We start from the raw sequence: 16,437 nt of genomic DNA, 5'->3' as shown, positions 1-16,437 counted from the left end.
CAAAAGCCGAGACTTCTGTGTTCCCTTCTCAAAAATGTTTTCTCTTCCGTTGCTGTCTGTGTCCGGCCGGTAGTGCATCGATTGACGTGTTTGCGTACCATACTCGAGATCCCAGGTTCGATTCCTCGGAGAGACAGCCAGCATAAAATACATGCAAGCCTGTGCGTATTGGTTTATCTGTACCTACCTTAGCTGAGCAAGGTAGGCTCCTTGAGGTACTCCGGCAGTCACATGGATTCTAATTCTTATTTTTAGTGGTGGGGTCAGCTTTACGCAAGCTCCTGACGTCACTGCGACCTGTGAAGATCTATTGTGACGGGTCCCCGTGAATAGTTATCGCCCTCCAAGCCCAGGTCTGTAAAGAGTCTGGTTACTGAGGGAAGGCGAGAGTTTGCATTCATTTTGCTAAATCTCCTCTCCAAGCCCAGATCCGTTAACTACCGGGCTATTAGGATGGGTAGGGTTTTTTCAACTTGTGCAGGGAACACATAGTGAGAAGAGCACTGGAAGGCTGGAAAGGAGGTTTTAAAATTGGTGGTTGCCTAATCAACCACCTCAGATTTGCAGATGATACCACGTTACTTGCTAAAGACGAGTTGGAAATGACAGATATATTGGCTCGGGTAGCAGCAGAAAGTCGCAAATTCGGGCTGGAAATAATCAGAAGTAAAACAAAGCTCATGATTGTTGACAGAAGCAATATGCTACAACCATCAACTAGACTCCAAGACCTTGAAAAAGTGCAAGATTTTATTTATTTAGGCTCATCCATCTCTGCGGGCGGTGCATGCACTTTACAAATTAAAAGATGCATCCCAATAGCAAAAAATGCCATGACTCGACTGACCGAAATTTGGCAAGATCGGGGCATCTCGAAAAAAACTAAAATATTCACAGAGCGTACGCTTGTGTTCCCAATATTCTTGTATGGCGCAGAAACGTGGACAATTAAAGCACGTGAGGAGGAGAGAATAGATGCCTTCGAGATGTGTTGGCGTCGAATGCTGAGAATACCATGGACAGCCAGAAGAATAAATGTCTCTATACTGGAAGAACTCAACATAAAAGTTCGCCTATCGGCCATATGCTGCCAACGTATGCTGCAGTTCTTCGGTCACATAGCTAGACGTAACCCAGAAAATCTGGAAAAAATGATAATCACGGGCAGTGTGCCAGGACGAAGAAGCAGAGGCAGAGATGCAGCTCGATGGATCGACCAGGTGAAGACCATAGGGTCTTATAGATGGAGCTGTGGAGAGGGCGCAGAGCCGCGAAGAGTGGAGACGCTTTGTCAATGGAATGGCTGGTAAGAGTACCAACGATCACGACCCTCAGAACTGAGGAACGACAGAGAAGAAGAAGATTAGGTAGGGGGCGGGTTCTTTAACATCTTCAGGTTTAAACAGTGGTCCACCGAGAATGAGGCTCCTTTTATGATGTAAAGCATCACATTCACATAGAATGCGTATAGGTGTTTCCTCATCTGCAATGCAGAACCTACATCTAGAAGTCTCGGAAAGGTTCATTCTAGCAAGGTGTTTGTTCAATCTGCAATGCCCTGTAAGGGCTCTAGTAAGTTACATGGGTTAGAGAAGAATCACTCAAATCAACCAATGAAAATTTTCCATATCTGTTGCATAATTTGCAAAATATTAAAAACTTAAATGCATTTTTAAAAGTATTTTGTTTTTTTTTCACATTTCTAAAAAACCTATAGCGACGCTTACACCAAATTTTAATAGAATCTTAAATATTAGATTACCTTTAGACTTGATATAATGTTCGGCACCCAATAATTAAATATTCAGGTTAAACACACTTACTGTCTTTTTTCATTTTGTATAAAACCGTTCTTCCAAACTCACTTCACTTTCACATTTCGAAATAATATAAAAATCGAATTATTTATACATTTAAATATTCTAAAAGTCTTTTTACATATTTATTATAGTACGTCGATTAGCCAAGTTCATTATCAGACATGTCCAAATTACAAGTTTAAAAACAATAAGAAAATAAGCATCTAAATATCTTAACAACCAATTACAACAATTGGACCGCTGTGCACGTGAAAACCGCGAACCCACTGCTTGATATTGCATTATTGGCCCATTTCACACCACGGCATGATTAAATACAATACTATGGATCCATATTTATTGTATTACAATTATTTACTCATTAATTGCCTGGCAAATGCAATACCCAGTACACCATGAAATTACCTTTTGCAGGATTTTTACCTGAGAGTACTCGCTAAATTTAAACAATGATTTTGATAAAATTATCATTAAAATATATTTTGTTAAATTTTACTATGTAATTTGAATCGGGTTGTGTGGTCCCGTGGCTGGTGATGCGGACTCACGGGCCAGAGGTCCGAGGTTCGAATTCCACTATACCCCAACTTGATTTCCATTTTCTAATAGTGAGTTATTTACAACTCGTTGAAAATGTTCACCAAAATTGAAATATTTGTGTCAATTATAAAAACGCTCATATTTCCTTTTTTTGTTTAAAAACAGTATTTTTCAATGTTTTTTTTCAAACGTCTGAACTTTAGAATATTCCGTCTTTTGCTTGTGGTAACACAATGATACACCACCGTGGGCAAAGTATTTTTTTACCACGGTCTTTTAAGAGTCAAAAGTGACACGAAAGTCATAGATAAAAACGTATTTGTTAGTGTTGCCACATTTTCATCAGCTATATAATTCAATTGTCGAAGGTTTTTCAGGAATAGCAATTTGACTAAGCAATCGAAATGGCCACTCGGCTATTGTCGAGTGATTGAAAAAATTCCACGTCTTTATAGCACTTAGAACATGTTATCAATAAATCCTTAAAACTCCTTGGATTTATTTACAGAAGCACAACTGACTTCAAAAATAAAGCTCTCTTCTGTTCCCTAGTTCGCCCGCACCTAGAGTATTCCTCTGTTATCTGGTCTCCATATTATGATGTTCGCATCAAGAATATTGAATCAGTTCAACATGGATTTTTGAGAAAGATAGGCTGGAGGCTGGGCTTATCCATAGACCAATATACGTATAATGAGTTAGAAACGACCTAAGATTAAATATATCTTCTCTTCAAGACCGTCGAAATAAATCCGACCTTATAGTCCTATTTAAATTTGTCAACTCAATCTTTGATGCGCCTGAACTACTGAGCTCAATAAAATTAATTATCCCAACTAGAAACCTCAGACAAAACTTGCTCTTTCATACCGATAACCATAGAACTAACTATGGTTTTCATTCCCCTGTGCCCAGAATTCTCAGGTCTGCCAACAAACATACCAGTCTTGTTTTCTTTGAAAACAAGTTGTCTTTCAAACGATCACTGAATCAAATTTAATTATAAACACCTCTCTCCCGCTTCCACTCCCACCGAGTCTACTATATACCATTGAGTCTTTCAAAAAAGTTTAATAATAATTTTCTATGCATAAATATGTCCTTCACAATTGGGCGTACATATAAATAAATCAGAGAGGAAAAAAATACATTAAACAGTGTAATTAACTCGAGTCTTGTATCCTGGACATATATATTAATGAACTAGACAATCAATGTACGTATTTTAAAGTTCTACGTTATTTAATTTTTTTATTTGTAGATATCTTGATCTCTGTATTTCAAAATTAGGATATTATAAATATCATAATTTTAAATAATTTTTTTATTGCATTCTTGAAGTTTCTATATTTTTTTCATCAATAAGTTTATTTCACAAATAAAAAACGAGACACATTTACAAAGCGTGAGGCTGATAATTCAGTTCTCACACAAAAAATCCTAAACACGATATTAAATTTATCTATGCATCAGTATAACGTAAAAATTGTAAGAAAAAAATATACTTTCCTATTGTCTCGATAATGTATTGGGTTGTGTCGTTCTTTTCCAATTAAAAAAATGAGTATCAAAAGTGACACAAAATGGTAAAGGTCATTCGAAAAAAAATTTCCATATTCAATTGGAAAATACTAGTACATCTTAAAATAGCATATGTGGGACAACTGATATTTTTGCATTGAAACAAAATGGACTTAAGATTTTAATTTCAACTTAAAAAAGCATTTTTAAGCCAAAAGTGGACTCTCGTGTTTTATCCTCAAAGGTACATATACATCGTGGTTATACAAGTAAAAGTGATCATTTGCAAAAATGACAAAATTGAGATTATTGACTTTTTGACATCGTATTAGCATAATGCTTGACTGGTAAAAATGCCAAGTCGATCCGACACTCCAAAAAAAAAAATAGCTTTTAAATATGTGACCATTTGATAGAAGCTCACATATTTTTTACATTTTCAATTCAATCACAAGAAAAGAAATTGACAAGTCAATTTCTATGTATGTCCACGATTTGTAACCTAAAAGCAAACACAACGTCTTGTAGAGCAGAAATTTTTCTTTCGAATGACGTATAATCTTCACCATTTTATTTTATTTCTGGTGCTCATTTTTTAATTTAAAAAAAATAGACACAACTTATCTTAACACCCAATTCATTTGCCTTAGTTTATATTCTGACTTTGTATTTGTGTAAAATTTTGCGAAATATCTGTTTGAATCGGACTTCGTCCGTCGTTACAATTTTTTGACTTGTGAAATATCCTCATTGTGAATTATGGTCGGTATATTTGGGTAGTAATTTTTTTAATGTGATTTGTTCAATCAATCTTGAATGTCTACACGTCGTTTACCGTAGGCTCCATTTCAGAGTGACGCCATATTCTGAAAAAAAAAACACATTTGTATCTCTTGCAATTAAAGGATGTTGGTTATTGGCGGTAAGCGGGAGTGCGCGCTAGTCATATGACCGGCGTACTTATGGTTTTTAATTTATTTTACTATAACAGGCCTAAATTGTATAATATTTTTATTAAATTATGGAAAAGCAATTTAACAGTATGTCTCGATGCTTTTTTTCATATTTATTTATTTATTATGGATTTAAAAATATAAAAAAATAATACTAAAACATGGGTATAAAAAGAAAGGGGAAAAAACAAGAAAAATATATATACATGTATGATAAATTAAATTATTTAAAATTCACACAGTAGACGCTATTTATAAAATAATTTCCATCATAAAAAAATTATAAAGAAGAAAAAATAAAAGACTTTGAGATGAATAAGTCACTCGGATACCAAAATAATATTAAAATCCCAAAACTCCACACAAGTCATGGTCAAAATAGCTTTGTCTTCAAAGGTGTCAAAAATTACAATAATCTCTCCGATGAACTAAAAACTTTTAAAACTAATATATCAATAAATAAATTCAAAGTAAATTTAAAGATATTTTATGAACAAGTGTAAAAACTGCTTTCAATTTTGATTAGTATGAATGTATTATTATTTTTTGTTTTTCATTTTATATTCTGTAAGTTTTTTTTTTTTTTTGTCATTTACTCGGATATTTAAAATATATAAATTCTAATAAATAAACAACTATAACAGTGTAAGGGCCGGTTGCATCGACAAAGGTTAAGTTAAAGTCAGGGCTAAAGTCAAATAAAAGTGACTTTTATGTCAAAATGCGTTGCATCAAAAAAAGTTAACTAAATATTAACAAAAAAGTTACTTTTATTTAACCGGCCGCTAGCGGGCTGTTTAAAGTTAAGTTTAAAGTTAAATGCGATCTGCCATCTGTCAAAAAAGCGCTGTTAGTGTTGAAATCTATAGATCAATCTGTGAAAAGTTGCGCAAAATGTCAATTTTATCTGATTTTTCGTCTTCCGATGACGAATTTACCATCGAGTATATTCTAAACCGAAAAAAAAAACTGTTCAAACCACGAACGGACCATTTTTTGTGGGAACAGTCCGACTTTGTCGCAAGATTTCGAATGTCAAAAAAGTGAAGAACTAATAATTATTTGAATTTTTAATTGTTAATAATCTTTCAAAACACAGGACTTGATCATCAGCGGCGTGGTGTAAAATAAATCTAAATCAGCACTGTATTGAAATTCTGTTTATTTATTTTTAAATAGAGCTAGATTGAGCTCAGCTAACTCTTTCTGGGCATTTAAGGCTGCCATAGTTGCCCGAAAAATGTCATTTTTTTGCTCTACTTCTAGAGTAACAAGTTCTTCATTTCGTTTTAGCTTTTGCTCTTTTAATTTTTTATCTAGAACAAAAAAGACGATGTCCCTTTTGTTCTTTTCTTCTCCGAATGCGCAGTGTTGCTTCGTTCTTTCGCACACACTGAAAATTGGAACGAAATGTAAAACTTACTATTGCCACTTCTAGTGTATTATCTATTCAGTGGTTTCAATTAATATCTTCATAATCATCATCATCGTTCCCTTTCCGCACCTAATGGTGCATAGGGCACTGCATTGGCACTCCAATCGCAGCGTATCTTGATCATTTTTGTTACATGAAGGTAAGATGATCAGTCCTTCGATTCAGGTACCAGTCCGGGACTATGAAATATTCTAGTGTGTAAAACACCCATTTAAATTAATATTTCACATCAACGATGTCGGGAATCGAACCCGAGACCTTTTGCATGGCGGGCTAACGCGCTGACCATTACACCACGAGGCCGACAAAATTAATTTCTTACTATTTTTTCATTTTGGATTTTGCCGGGTTTGCAAGTAGTACCCTCAACTCTTCCATCTGTCGACTTTTGTGAAGTAAAAGAGCTGAAACCTTTATCATGTGGGTGAGATTCATACGGCTGAACCGATTAACCTATTAGGCAACGCCGAAATCGAAGGAGTTACTGAGGTATTTGCGAAAAACTTTGAAAAGAGAGTTGCAAGATTTGTAATTATGCTTCACCAACTCAATGGAGAATGCTGAGAAGTTTGCGGTGTCAATTAACATAATGGAAATCAGTTTTGGCAAGATTTAGAGACGGTTTTGAATTACGCTATTATTTAGGTAGGTAGGTTTTGATGTATAGTTTTATTTATATATATATTTGGACCCCTGTATTTAGTAGCCTTACGTGTCATGTACAAGGCTAAGGTACTCGGAAAAACTCGTTTTTGTTTGTCTTGGAAATGGGATGTTCGATCACTGATTTTGATTTATTACCTTTATGAGTCCAGTCACCATTGTTGCAAAGTTCAAGAACAATGGCGCGCGATAACCACTTTTAACTACAGTGTGGATATCTGTTAAGGATATTCCATCTTTTCTGCATTCTGCTTCGAGATTATGGCGTTGTAAACTCAAAAATGGGCTCTGAAATAACAGATGTTCGATACTCTGTGAAGAAATATCATCGCATGGACAATAGTCATCATTCCTTAATTTAAACCTATATAGATAAATTCTCATGGCTCCGTGTCCGGTAAAAATTTGGGTCGTTTCGAAAGTACTTTGGTGATGATGACGGAAGTTTGCCGCATCAGCCAGCGTTGGGTTTAGTGATTTGACCTGTAGAAGAAGCGCGGTAATGATCCTCCCAACGCTGCTGCGTATTTTGTTTTATACGGCGTTTAGCAAAGCTAAGGGGAAATTCTGAGAAGAAAGGTGCCGTTCTTTTACAAGTCGCGGCTCTTGCTCGTTCATCCGCTCGATGTATAGTTTATTTTGGCATCAATTACTAATTCTCCGTTTTGCTTGAGATTTCTAAGTTTGCTTCTTATACCCTCAACTGCCTGGAAGGTGTTCGGCTTGGATTATGACGAATGGCGTACTTACGCGTGTAGTAAAGCGAGTAGCGTCAGGAGTGAGTGGGTGAGCGACTGAGTGGGCGGGCTCGAGTTGAAGCCCAGCAGGGAGCCCTCGGAACTCTCCCCTCCCACTACCGCCCCCTCCAGCGAGCCCCTCGTGTGGAATTGGAAGATGTCCGACACCTGTGGAAGATAATATTCTATTTATTTATGTTATACATTGAGGGAGACACGCATCTCCACCCGCAGCCGAGAGTGGCTTGATGATTCGGGGACCGCGTGAGTTGAAGTACTCTCTTATGGTGGAGAGGGTTCGGATGCAATTTCTTCGGTTTCTCTACATGAGGGAGTGCGGATATTATCCGTGGCTTCATCCCCCGAGTTCCTCCAGGGTATGCTCGGTTACGGCAGTTTGAAGACTAGAAGGGATGTGTATAACTGCGGACTTCTTTCGATTGTTGCGCGGTATTATTGACAACCCTGAAATTTATGCGGAGCATTAGCTTTTATGTTCCGGATAATTACCTTGGACAGCGTCAGCATAGACTGTTTCACATTCCAATATACGTACAGAACCATCCTACCGATGGAAGGGCTATCTCTATGTTGAACAATATTACTTTGGACATTGTCATTTTTCTATTTTCTGAGGGGTTTACGTTACAAGATTCTCTTTCTTTTTTAACATATTATTCTCTGGATATTATGTAAACTTATGTGTTATTTTTATATATACCTAATTTTACCTTATTATTTCTATATGTACGAATCAAGATATTCCATTTTGTAATGTACATATATATGAATAAATAAAATTGAAAAAAATTAAAACTGAAATTGAAATTACCTATGTATACATCAGTGGCGAATGGTGATTTTATTTACAGGTAAGCTATAAAAAAATATTACATATTTGTACCTACATAGGAGGTACATAATATAATGTAAGTAATATATACTATAAATTGATATTTTTCTGTGGTTCTGTGTGATACAACAACTCTCATCCATGAAATCAACTCAAACTATGTAACTTCGTGATATATTATATTATGTAGTTATATTATCCATTACTTTAATATATAATTCATTAAAAAATTAATTAAATATACCATTATGAATTAAGTCAATATTAGGTATTCAATTGAAATGTCAACCGGCCGTTCTGGCATTGTTCTAGTAATTACTAGTGCTAAAAACGGCCGCGTGGAGTGCTATGTGTCCTGCAATATGACGCGTAAAAGTAATTAATGTCAAAAGTACCATCTCAAAGAAAAATAGTCCTTAAGAAACAATGTTTGAAATACTGTTTTCCAAATCAAGAATCTTCAAATAATTTGCGTAATCTGCAAGTTTAATCTAGGAGAAAAAACCCGCACTGGGGTTACATTCGAAATATAGTATACTTATTTGTATGAAAAAATAAGCTGGAATAATCGGCTAGTTTCTTGGCTCACCACAGGCGCTGGGCGCGCTTTATTAAAATTTATATTTATATTAGGATAAAAATACAAACGGTGGGGATGATTTAAAATAAATGGTAATTATTAATTTGTTTTTCTGTAGATAATGTTACAGTAAAACGTTATGATGGTTAGTCAAATATAATGATAAGCTGTGCATAATCGCTTCTATACACGGTTCGCCCCTGGTATACATGTATGCAGTAAATAAAGATATCGTATTATTTTGTTAACAAACCATGATTATTAACTCCCATATAAACAAGTATATTGAAACGAATAAATAAATGAGTGACTTTGGAGGTTTCGCGCTGACCTCGTTCCAGCCGTATCTGTTCTTGGCCTGCACGATGACCTCGTAGACCGCCGACGGCCTGAGGCCCCTCAGCTCGTGGCTGACCCTGTGCGTGAGGCCGCCGGAGCCGGTGGCCCCCGGCAGCGTGACGTCGTGCCACCGACCCGGCTGCTGGAACGACTCGTTCACCTGGAATTATCAACAATAGGGAAAAATCACTTTTTTTACATTTAAAGTAATATTATTATTATTACAAATGGTTTCGGACATGAGGAGTTTAGAGACAATCTTGGACTTGCCCCTGTCTCGAGCTGTGCTTGCGGAGATGACCATCGATCGGCCGAACACATCCTGTGGCACTGTGTGCTATTGGATGATGCCAGGGATGAGATGCTGAATGGTCTGACAGGGGTCATGCGACCAGCGTGGAATGTGGATCTGATGGCCAACAGTACGAATTTCGCACTCTTCCGTCAGTTTGTCCGGACTTGGGTATCGCGTTGGGAGCTCCTCAGATGCGCGGACGCCTAGGTGGGTAAAATATGGTGGGCCAGGCAACTGTCCCTGTGGGATTCTCATTCAGTTAAGACTGTGCTTCCTTCCGAGCGGAAAGCACACGTTCTTTTGTTTTGTCCTCCCCTTACGGGGGTGGTATTCGGATCCTCTGCCTCTGAATTAGGGGCGATTTGGAGTGGCCGCCCGCTCTCCCGATTCGTCCCTTTGTGATTTTTTATGGGGTTTTTTGAAATCCCGTGTTTATGTAAACCGTCCAAGGACCCTAACAGGTTTGAAGACCAACATCCAGGAAGAAATTGCCAAGATAACGCCTGATGTGCTGGTAAGAGTCATGACCAACGCCAGAAATCGGTTTACTCAGTGTATGGAGAGTGGGGACGTCACCTACCTGATTTGATCTTTAAAATCTAAGCAAAACAAAACTTTAGGCATGTGCCTACATTATGAAAACAAATTTTATAAATCTGATTCAAACAATGGGTTTTATTAGGTTTTGAAAAAATAAAGTTTTGCTGCTGCGCTCTGATTGAACAAATAAATAAATATATTTTTTAAAAATAGATCAGTGTTGTTCAACGTGTCACAGAAAGAGCAGAGCGATGTCGTATATCATCCTCCCGCAACAGTATTTAATGATAAAATCTATGTATTTCGCAAAAATATTCAAAATATTATGAAACAGTTTTATGAATTTGTTTTTTTTGGGTAATACCGTGAGTGTTGGATTTGTTCCGACGTTTCGGCTACTCGTCCAGCACTTCGTCTTCGTTTCGACAATCAGTTTACCCTGAAGATGGCTCCTGCAATGGTAGCCGAAACGTCGGAACTAATCCAACACACACGGTATCACCCAAAAAAGAAACAAATTGATAACAGTGACCGTGAAAACCTTCGTACCTATTCAGTTTTTTGAAAACTATCATGGAAAATATAAAGATATTTTTCGAATATCGTATTTATAGTAACTAAGCACGGGTGGTATTCAGACTCGGAAAGGCAAAACGTTCCGCATCTCTGTGCGTCGGCTTCTCTGTTTGGCTCACCATGAGCTGCCTGTAGAGCAGCCGCAGCTCGTCCAGCGGGGGGTAGCTGTCCAGCTGGAAGGAGAGCGTGTAGGTGTGCGGGGAGCGCGACAGCGGGGAGGAGCGGAACTGGGCGGGCCCCGGCCTGCCGGACACCTCCACGTGCTGGCGGGCCCTGCCCAGCGAGTTGTCGGCCGCACAGCTAGAAAACATTTTTTTAAATATTTAATTTGAAATTAATTTTTTAACTCTTATAAATTATTACATTAATTCAACAATTTTTAATTCTTACTGATGATGATAATATTTTTAGCATCTTTTGAAAAGGTCGTCTGAGCCTTTTATATACATACAAACCAATGCTCCTTATAATCTCAGGATTATCGACCATACCACGCAACAATCGATAAAAATGTGTAGTCAAATGCACATTCCTTCTAGTCTTTGAACGGTTGTAGCCGAGCATACCCTGGAGAAACTCGTCGAATAGAGCATAGGTTACTTACACTCTCTCATGTAGAAATATTTCAGAAACTTTAAGATTTTCTCTATCATAGGAGAGTATTTCAGTTCATTTGGTCCCCAAATCATCGAGCCACTTTAGTACGTAAATACGCGTCAAAAATTCGTTTTTAAAAACTGTTGTAGCCAAGCATACCCTGGAGAAACTCGTCGGATAGAGAAAAGGTTACTTACACTCTCTCATGTAGAGATATTTCAGAAACTTTAAGATTTTCTCTATCATAGGAGAGTATATCAGTTCATTTGGCCCCCAAATCATCGAGACACTTTAGTACGTAAATACGCGTCAAAAATTATTTTTTAAAAACTGTTGTAGCCAAGCATACCCTGGAGAAACTTGTCGGGTAGAGTTAATAATACCCGCACTCTCTTTCTCATGTAGAGATATCTCTTTTTGGTCTTTTTATATCATAAGAGAGGACTTCCGTTCACGTGGCCCTTAAATTATCTAGCCATTCTCGAGTCTACTTCGCACCGAGGAGCTGTAAAGAGTTCTCAGTACGCGGGTATTTTCGAAAACTCTGGCAGTACGCCGAACGAATTCTAACTTCTGCAATGCTTTGCCACTGCTTGTCTCTATGTGATCATGAAATGTCACGGTGCTCACAAATCTAACGCCTAGATCCTTAATATTTGTTATTCGTAGCAGATTCTGGTCCCGTGTGTTGTATTGGGGGCTCCACATAACTACAAATTACCGTTTCTTCCTCTTCACGTGTCATGTCGGGTCCCCCCGACGCACAGTGTTTCGTTTCATACAAGCTAGAAACTAAAAATTCTGAATGTACTTTTAACTCACGTATGCGATTCATTTAATCCCAAAAAGAGGTTTTTTTTATTAAATATGTAATTATAATTCGTTTTATTAAAAATATGTCACATTTTGTTATTTCATAAACGAAATAAATTTTCTGGAAATTGATATCTGCATCCAATAATGTATTTAAGGATCATAAATAATTGAAATTATTACTTTAATTCTATTGACTGATAAATCGGTCAACCTATAAAATAAATCATTGAAAATTATATCAGATACTTAGGCATAAAATAAAGATTTCACCCGAGAGAACTAATCTGCCTTCACTTGTTTTGTCAGAATAACCATTTTACAGCTGATTTTATTATGTTAAACATGACAACTGAAAGGTTTTAAATAAACTTAAAAGTTTGACATTGTAAGGAACACAGAAGTGAGGCAACGGACACAGCAACCCTTGGTATCTACTGTCATCCAAGGCGTTTTGGCTGGCAAGGCCATGTACTACGTATGCCTTCCGAGAGCCTTAACCATGCTTGCCTATGTTACAAAGCATCAGGTTCTTGGCGTCCTGGTCGTCCACTGTTGACAATTTGTGGGCAGTTTGCGTCAGAGTTGCGGTACGTGGACTTAACTTGGGAGGATGTACGGGAGGTCGATCGCTTGGCCGGAGGCAGATTATGGAATCCATATGCTCCACATAGGGAGCGGATATGGTATGATGATAATAAAACTTAAAGGTTTTTAAATAAAACATTTGTTATAAGTGATTTTCAAATAGATGTATTTTGAGAAATATAAAAAGAGCATGTAATGTAGATAAGCCAAAGGAATAAAATTCTTGTCGAGAAACTCTATTAATACTAATAGAGTTCATTTCACTGGGTTTGGCGCCACAAATATAACAGGACATGGTTGACTTATTTTCAGCCAAAACGTTGCAAATTTTACCATCTACCATTATTAAAAGCATTTTAAATTTTATGGACAATAAATACTACACCTCCAATATTAACATTAAAATTTTCAAGTTTTTCAATTGCATCTTGAAGTTTTTCAATTTCAGACTTAGTAAGAATATCAGTTTCTTTGGCGAAAATAAATTTAATAGGACGACAATAAGAGGTTGAGGAAGGGCTTAAATTTTGCCAAATTACTATATTAGGGTCATCATTAAGCCTTAGTTGTATTGGAACGAATGACATAATAAATAAAAATTCATCTATTGCATGCTCTGTGTGAAATTTCTGTTTATAATTACTATGTCCCGAGCTTCCATCTCCACCGCACTTGCATATAAGAGTCAGTACAGAACCTGAAGGAACTCTTTCTTTTAAGAATTCTGATTCTACATTTAGCAATCGTTCCACCGTATGATTTAAAATCACTTGTAGCTGGATTTCTGCACTAGTTTCCGTTATTTTGACAAATTCCTCGCTCAGGCAACATGTTTTTTTTGTTTTTCTTAAACTATAAAATGCCGGATATATGTTGTGGTCGGTTTTTATGGCATTTTTACGCATAACTTTGTAGGAATGCAAATATAATTTACAGTCAACGTATAAACTTAGCGCTTCCTCAATTGTCAATGCCCGCTGTTTGTTTACTTGTTGACGTTCCCTACGTATTTTTGCTACTTCATTGGGAGTAGCTTTCAAAATTTTCTTTAGGAGATCGGCATCTGTGCGTTTTCCTAATGCTCGAATAGATACCTGCGTGGCAAACGAAAGTTCTTCAGATGTCTTCGTACTCACTAAATCACGCACTTTTGCCCTTTTGTACTGATCACTGCATGCCCCAAAATCCTTTGCGGGCCTTCCAGTAGACGTAGATGGTTCATTCATGTCTACTGAAGGACTTTGTCGAAAGTTTTCACATATCAAAATATTTTCACTACCGTCGAGCCATTCAATTTTTTTTTTTAACAAATCTATCTAGTTTACAGCCAGATTCGGTCCATTTTCTGCTTATATTTAAACAAATAAGCTTAATTTGATTTTTTAACAGTTTTTCACCACTTGCACTGAGTTCACCGACTTCAAATTTACTAACAATATTATTTAACACTCCTTGAAGCCTTTCTTTCTTCGTCAAACTCTTCCACATCATGTACAATTCTTGCTTGGAAATCTCGTATCTGGTACCTGTAAAATAACAAAATAAGATAGATGCAACTTCGTGCGGTAAAATATCGAAACTGTAATGAATTAACAATAAATTGGTCTATTGAAAAATAAAAATAATATTTTGCTACTTTGATATACTCTCCGAGATAAATTCTCGAGAAGTTAGAAATTGATATTTTTTTAACTACTGAAAAATACATGAGTTAAATTATTGTTTTTTTAAATACCTAAATGAAATACATTAAAATATTAGAAAAAAAAACCATACAACATACCTTCCAAAATAGCTTCCATTTTTTTTTAAATCGAAATAAAAAACTTTAAACTGGATAAACAACCTTTACACGTCGGACACCAAAATGCAAATAAATGTAATTAGGCTTTCAAAAGCCAATTATCCGACTTTCATATTCTGGTATGAATCACCCTAAGCATTAATCACCCCAATTAGGCTTACAATCGTCACACTAACTATCTGGTTATGCCCCCATGACGTCATCGTTTAAGAATTCAAAAGTGACTTTTTATCTTGTAGCTTGTATGGCTCAAAACACTGTGCGACGTTGAAGATCACTCGGGAGAAAGCTTCCCTATCCTGAGCAGTGCGAAACAGCTCCTCCACAGTTCTAATCCTGGTCCATGCTCGGATGTTTCGAAGCCGGGAAAGCTGTTTTCTTCCGACCCCTCTACGTCCCTCGATCTTCCCCTTCGTGACAAGCTGAAGTATGGCATATTTATCACCTCTCAACTAGAAAACCAACCTGTTCAGAGAGTTGATACCGTACGCGATCTGGGTGTTATTCTTGATAGCAAACTTACATTTGAGAATCACTTCGATGACATACTGACCCGTGCACATAGAAACCTTGGTTTTGTACTTCGTACATGTCAGGTATTTAAAGATATCGCGTGTATTAAAATGGTCTACTTTGGTCATGTTCGCAGTTTGCTCGAGTATGCCTCTTCTGTTTGGTCTCCGCAATATGTCACACATAAAGAAAAGTTCGAGAAAATTCAATGGACATTTCTTAGACATCTTAACTGGAGATGCAGGAATACCGATCTCAATTATATGTCTTCCTGCAAAAAACACCACTTGCTTACTTTAGAAGATCGCCGTCTACTGTTGGACATGGGGGTGCTTCATGACATACTTAGTGGACGCCTTGATAGTCCGGCTCTTTTGTCGGAGTTATCATTAAATGTCCCCGGCTACCGCACCCGTCACACGTCGAGCTCTCTATTTCATGTGCCAGCAGTTCGTACGAACTATGCCCAGAACTCTCCACTTATACGTTTTGCTAGTGAATATAATTTGAACTTTCCCCTTATTGATCCATTTGATTGTAAAAAAATAACATTTAAAATGCGCGTCTTAAAACATACTTTTTTGTCTTATACTTAGTTTCAATAATAAAGTCTTATTTTATCTTATCTTATTTTATTTTATTATATTTTATCTCTAATTCTTAATATTTTTAATATATTTGTATTTTCGACACTTGACACTTGTGCAATATTTACACACATGTCCACTCTCATTCCAATATAACACCCACTCACCCACCCTCTCACTCACTTACACTCACACAAACACACTAGTATGTATTGTACGTGTATTTAATGTATTTCTGTGGATATCTGTCATTGGTTTTATTATCTGTATATTTTATTTGTTGTATTTTTGTTACATATATTACTGTTGATATCCCCAATAAATAAAAATAAAAAAAAAAACACATGGCTAAAATATGAAATCTTTTGGAGCTGAACAGTGGTGAACAGTTCTGTATTTGTGATGGCTCTACGTAATACTTCATTGTTGGTTATCATATCGGTCCAAGATATTCTTAACATTCTACGGTGGATCCACATTTCAAATGCTTCAAGATGGTTTATAATATTAACTTTTAGAGTCCACGCCCCTACACCGTACAGTAAGACAGACCATACATAACATTTGACCATTTGTTGTCTCGGCTCAAGGTTTATACTATCGTCACAAAGAAGATTTTTCATTTTGTTAAATCCTGTTCGGGCTGCTTCTATTCTGCATTTTATCTCAATGTCGGGGTCTAG

At 36.7% G+C, this 16,437-nt stretch overlaps 1 protein-coding gene across 1 annotated transcript in view; it reads right to left on the bottom strand.

Moving 5' to 3' along the window:
* Window positions 1-3,506: 3,506 nt before the first annotated feature.
* Window positions 3,507-16,437, bottom strand: part of klg (klingon) — a 37,752-nt gene continuing 24,821 nt past the window's right edge. Inside the window, exons 9-12 of the mRNA XM_088236752.1 lie at window positions 10,972-11,152; window positions 9,434-9,601; window positions 7,683-7,837; window positions 3,507-4,747 (exon numbers count right to left, since the gene is read on the bottom strand). Coding sequence (XP_088092878.1) covers window positions 4,702-4,747; window positions 7,683-7,837; window positions 9,434-9,601; window positions 10,972-11,152 — 550 coding nt within the window. The 3' untranslated portion in view covers window positions 3,507-4,701. The remainder of the gene's footprint in view (window positions 4,748-7,682; window positions 7,838-9,433; window positions 9,602-10,971; window positions 11,153-16,437) is intronic.

This window comes from Micrasema longulum, unplaced genomic scaffold (assembly GCF_059751315.1).
Source record: "Micrasema longulum isolate JH-2025_06_02 unplaced genomic scaffold, ASM5975131v1 h1tg001602l, whole genome shotgun sequence".
In the NCBI taxonomy this organism is placed as follows: Eukaryota; Metazoa; Arthropoda; class Insecta; order Trichoptera; family Brachycentridae; genus Micrasema; species Micrasema longulum.
This window is presented reverse-complemented; position numbering and strand designations above follow the sequence as displayed.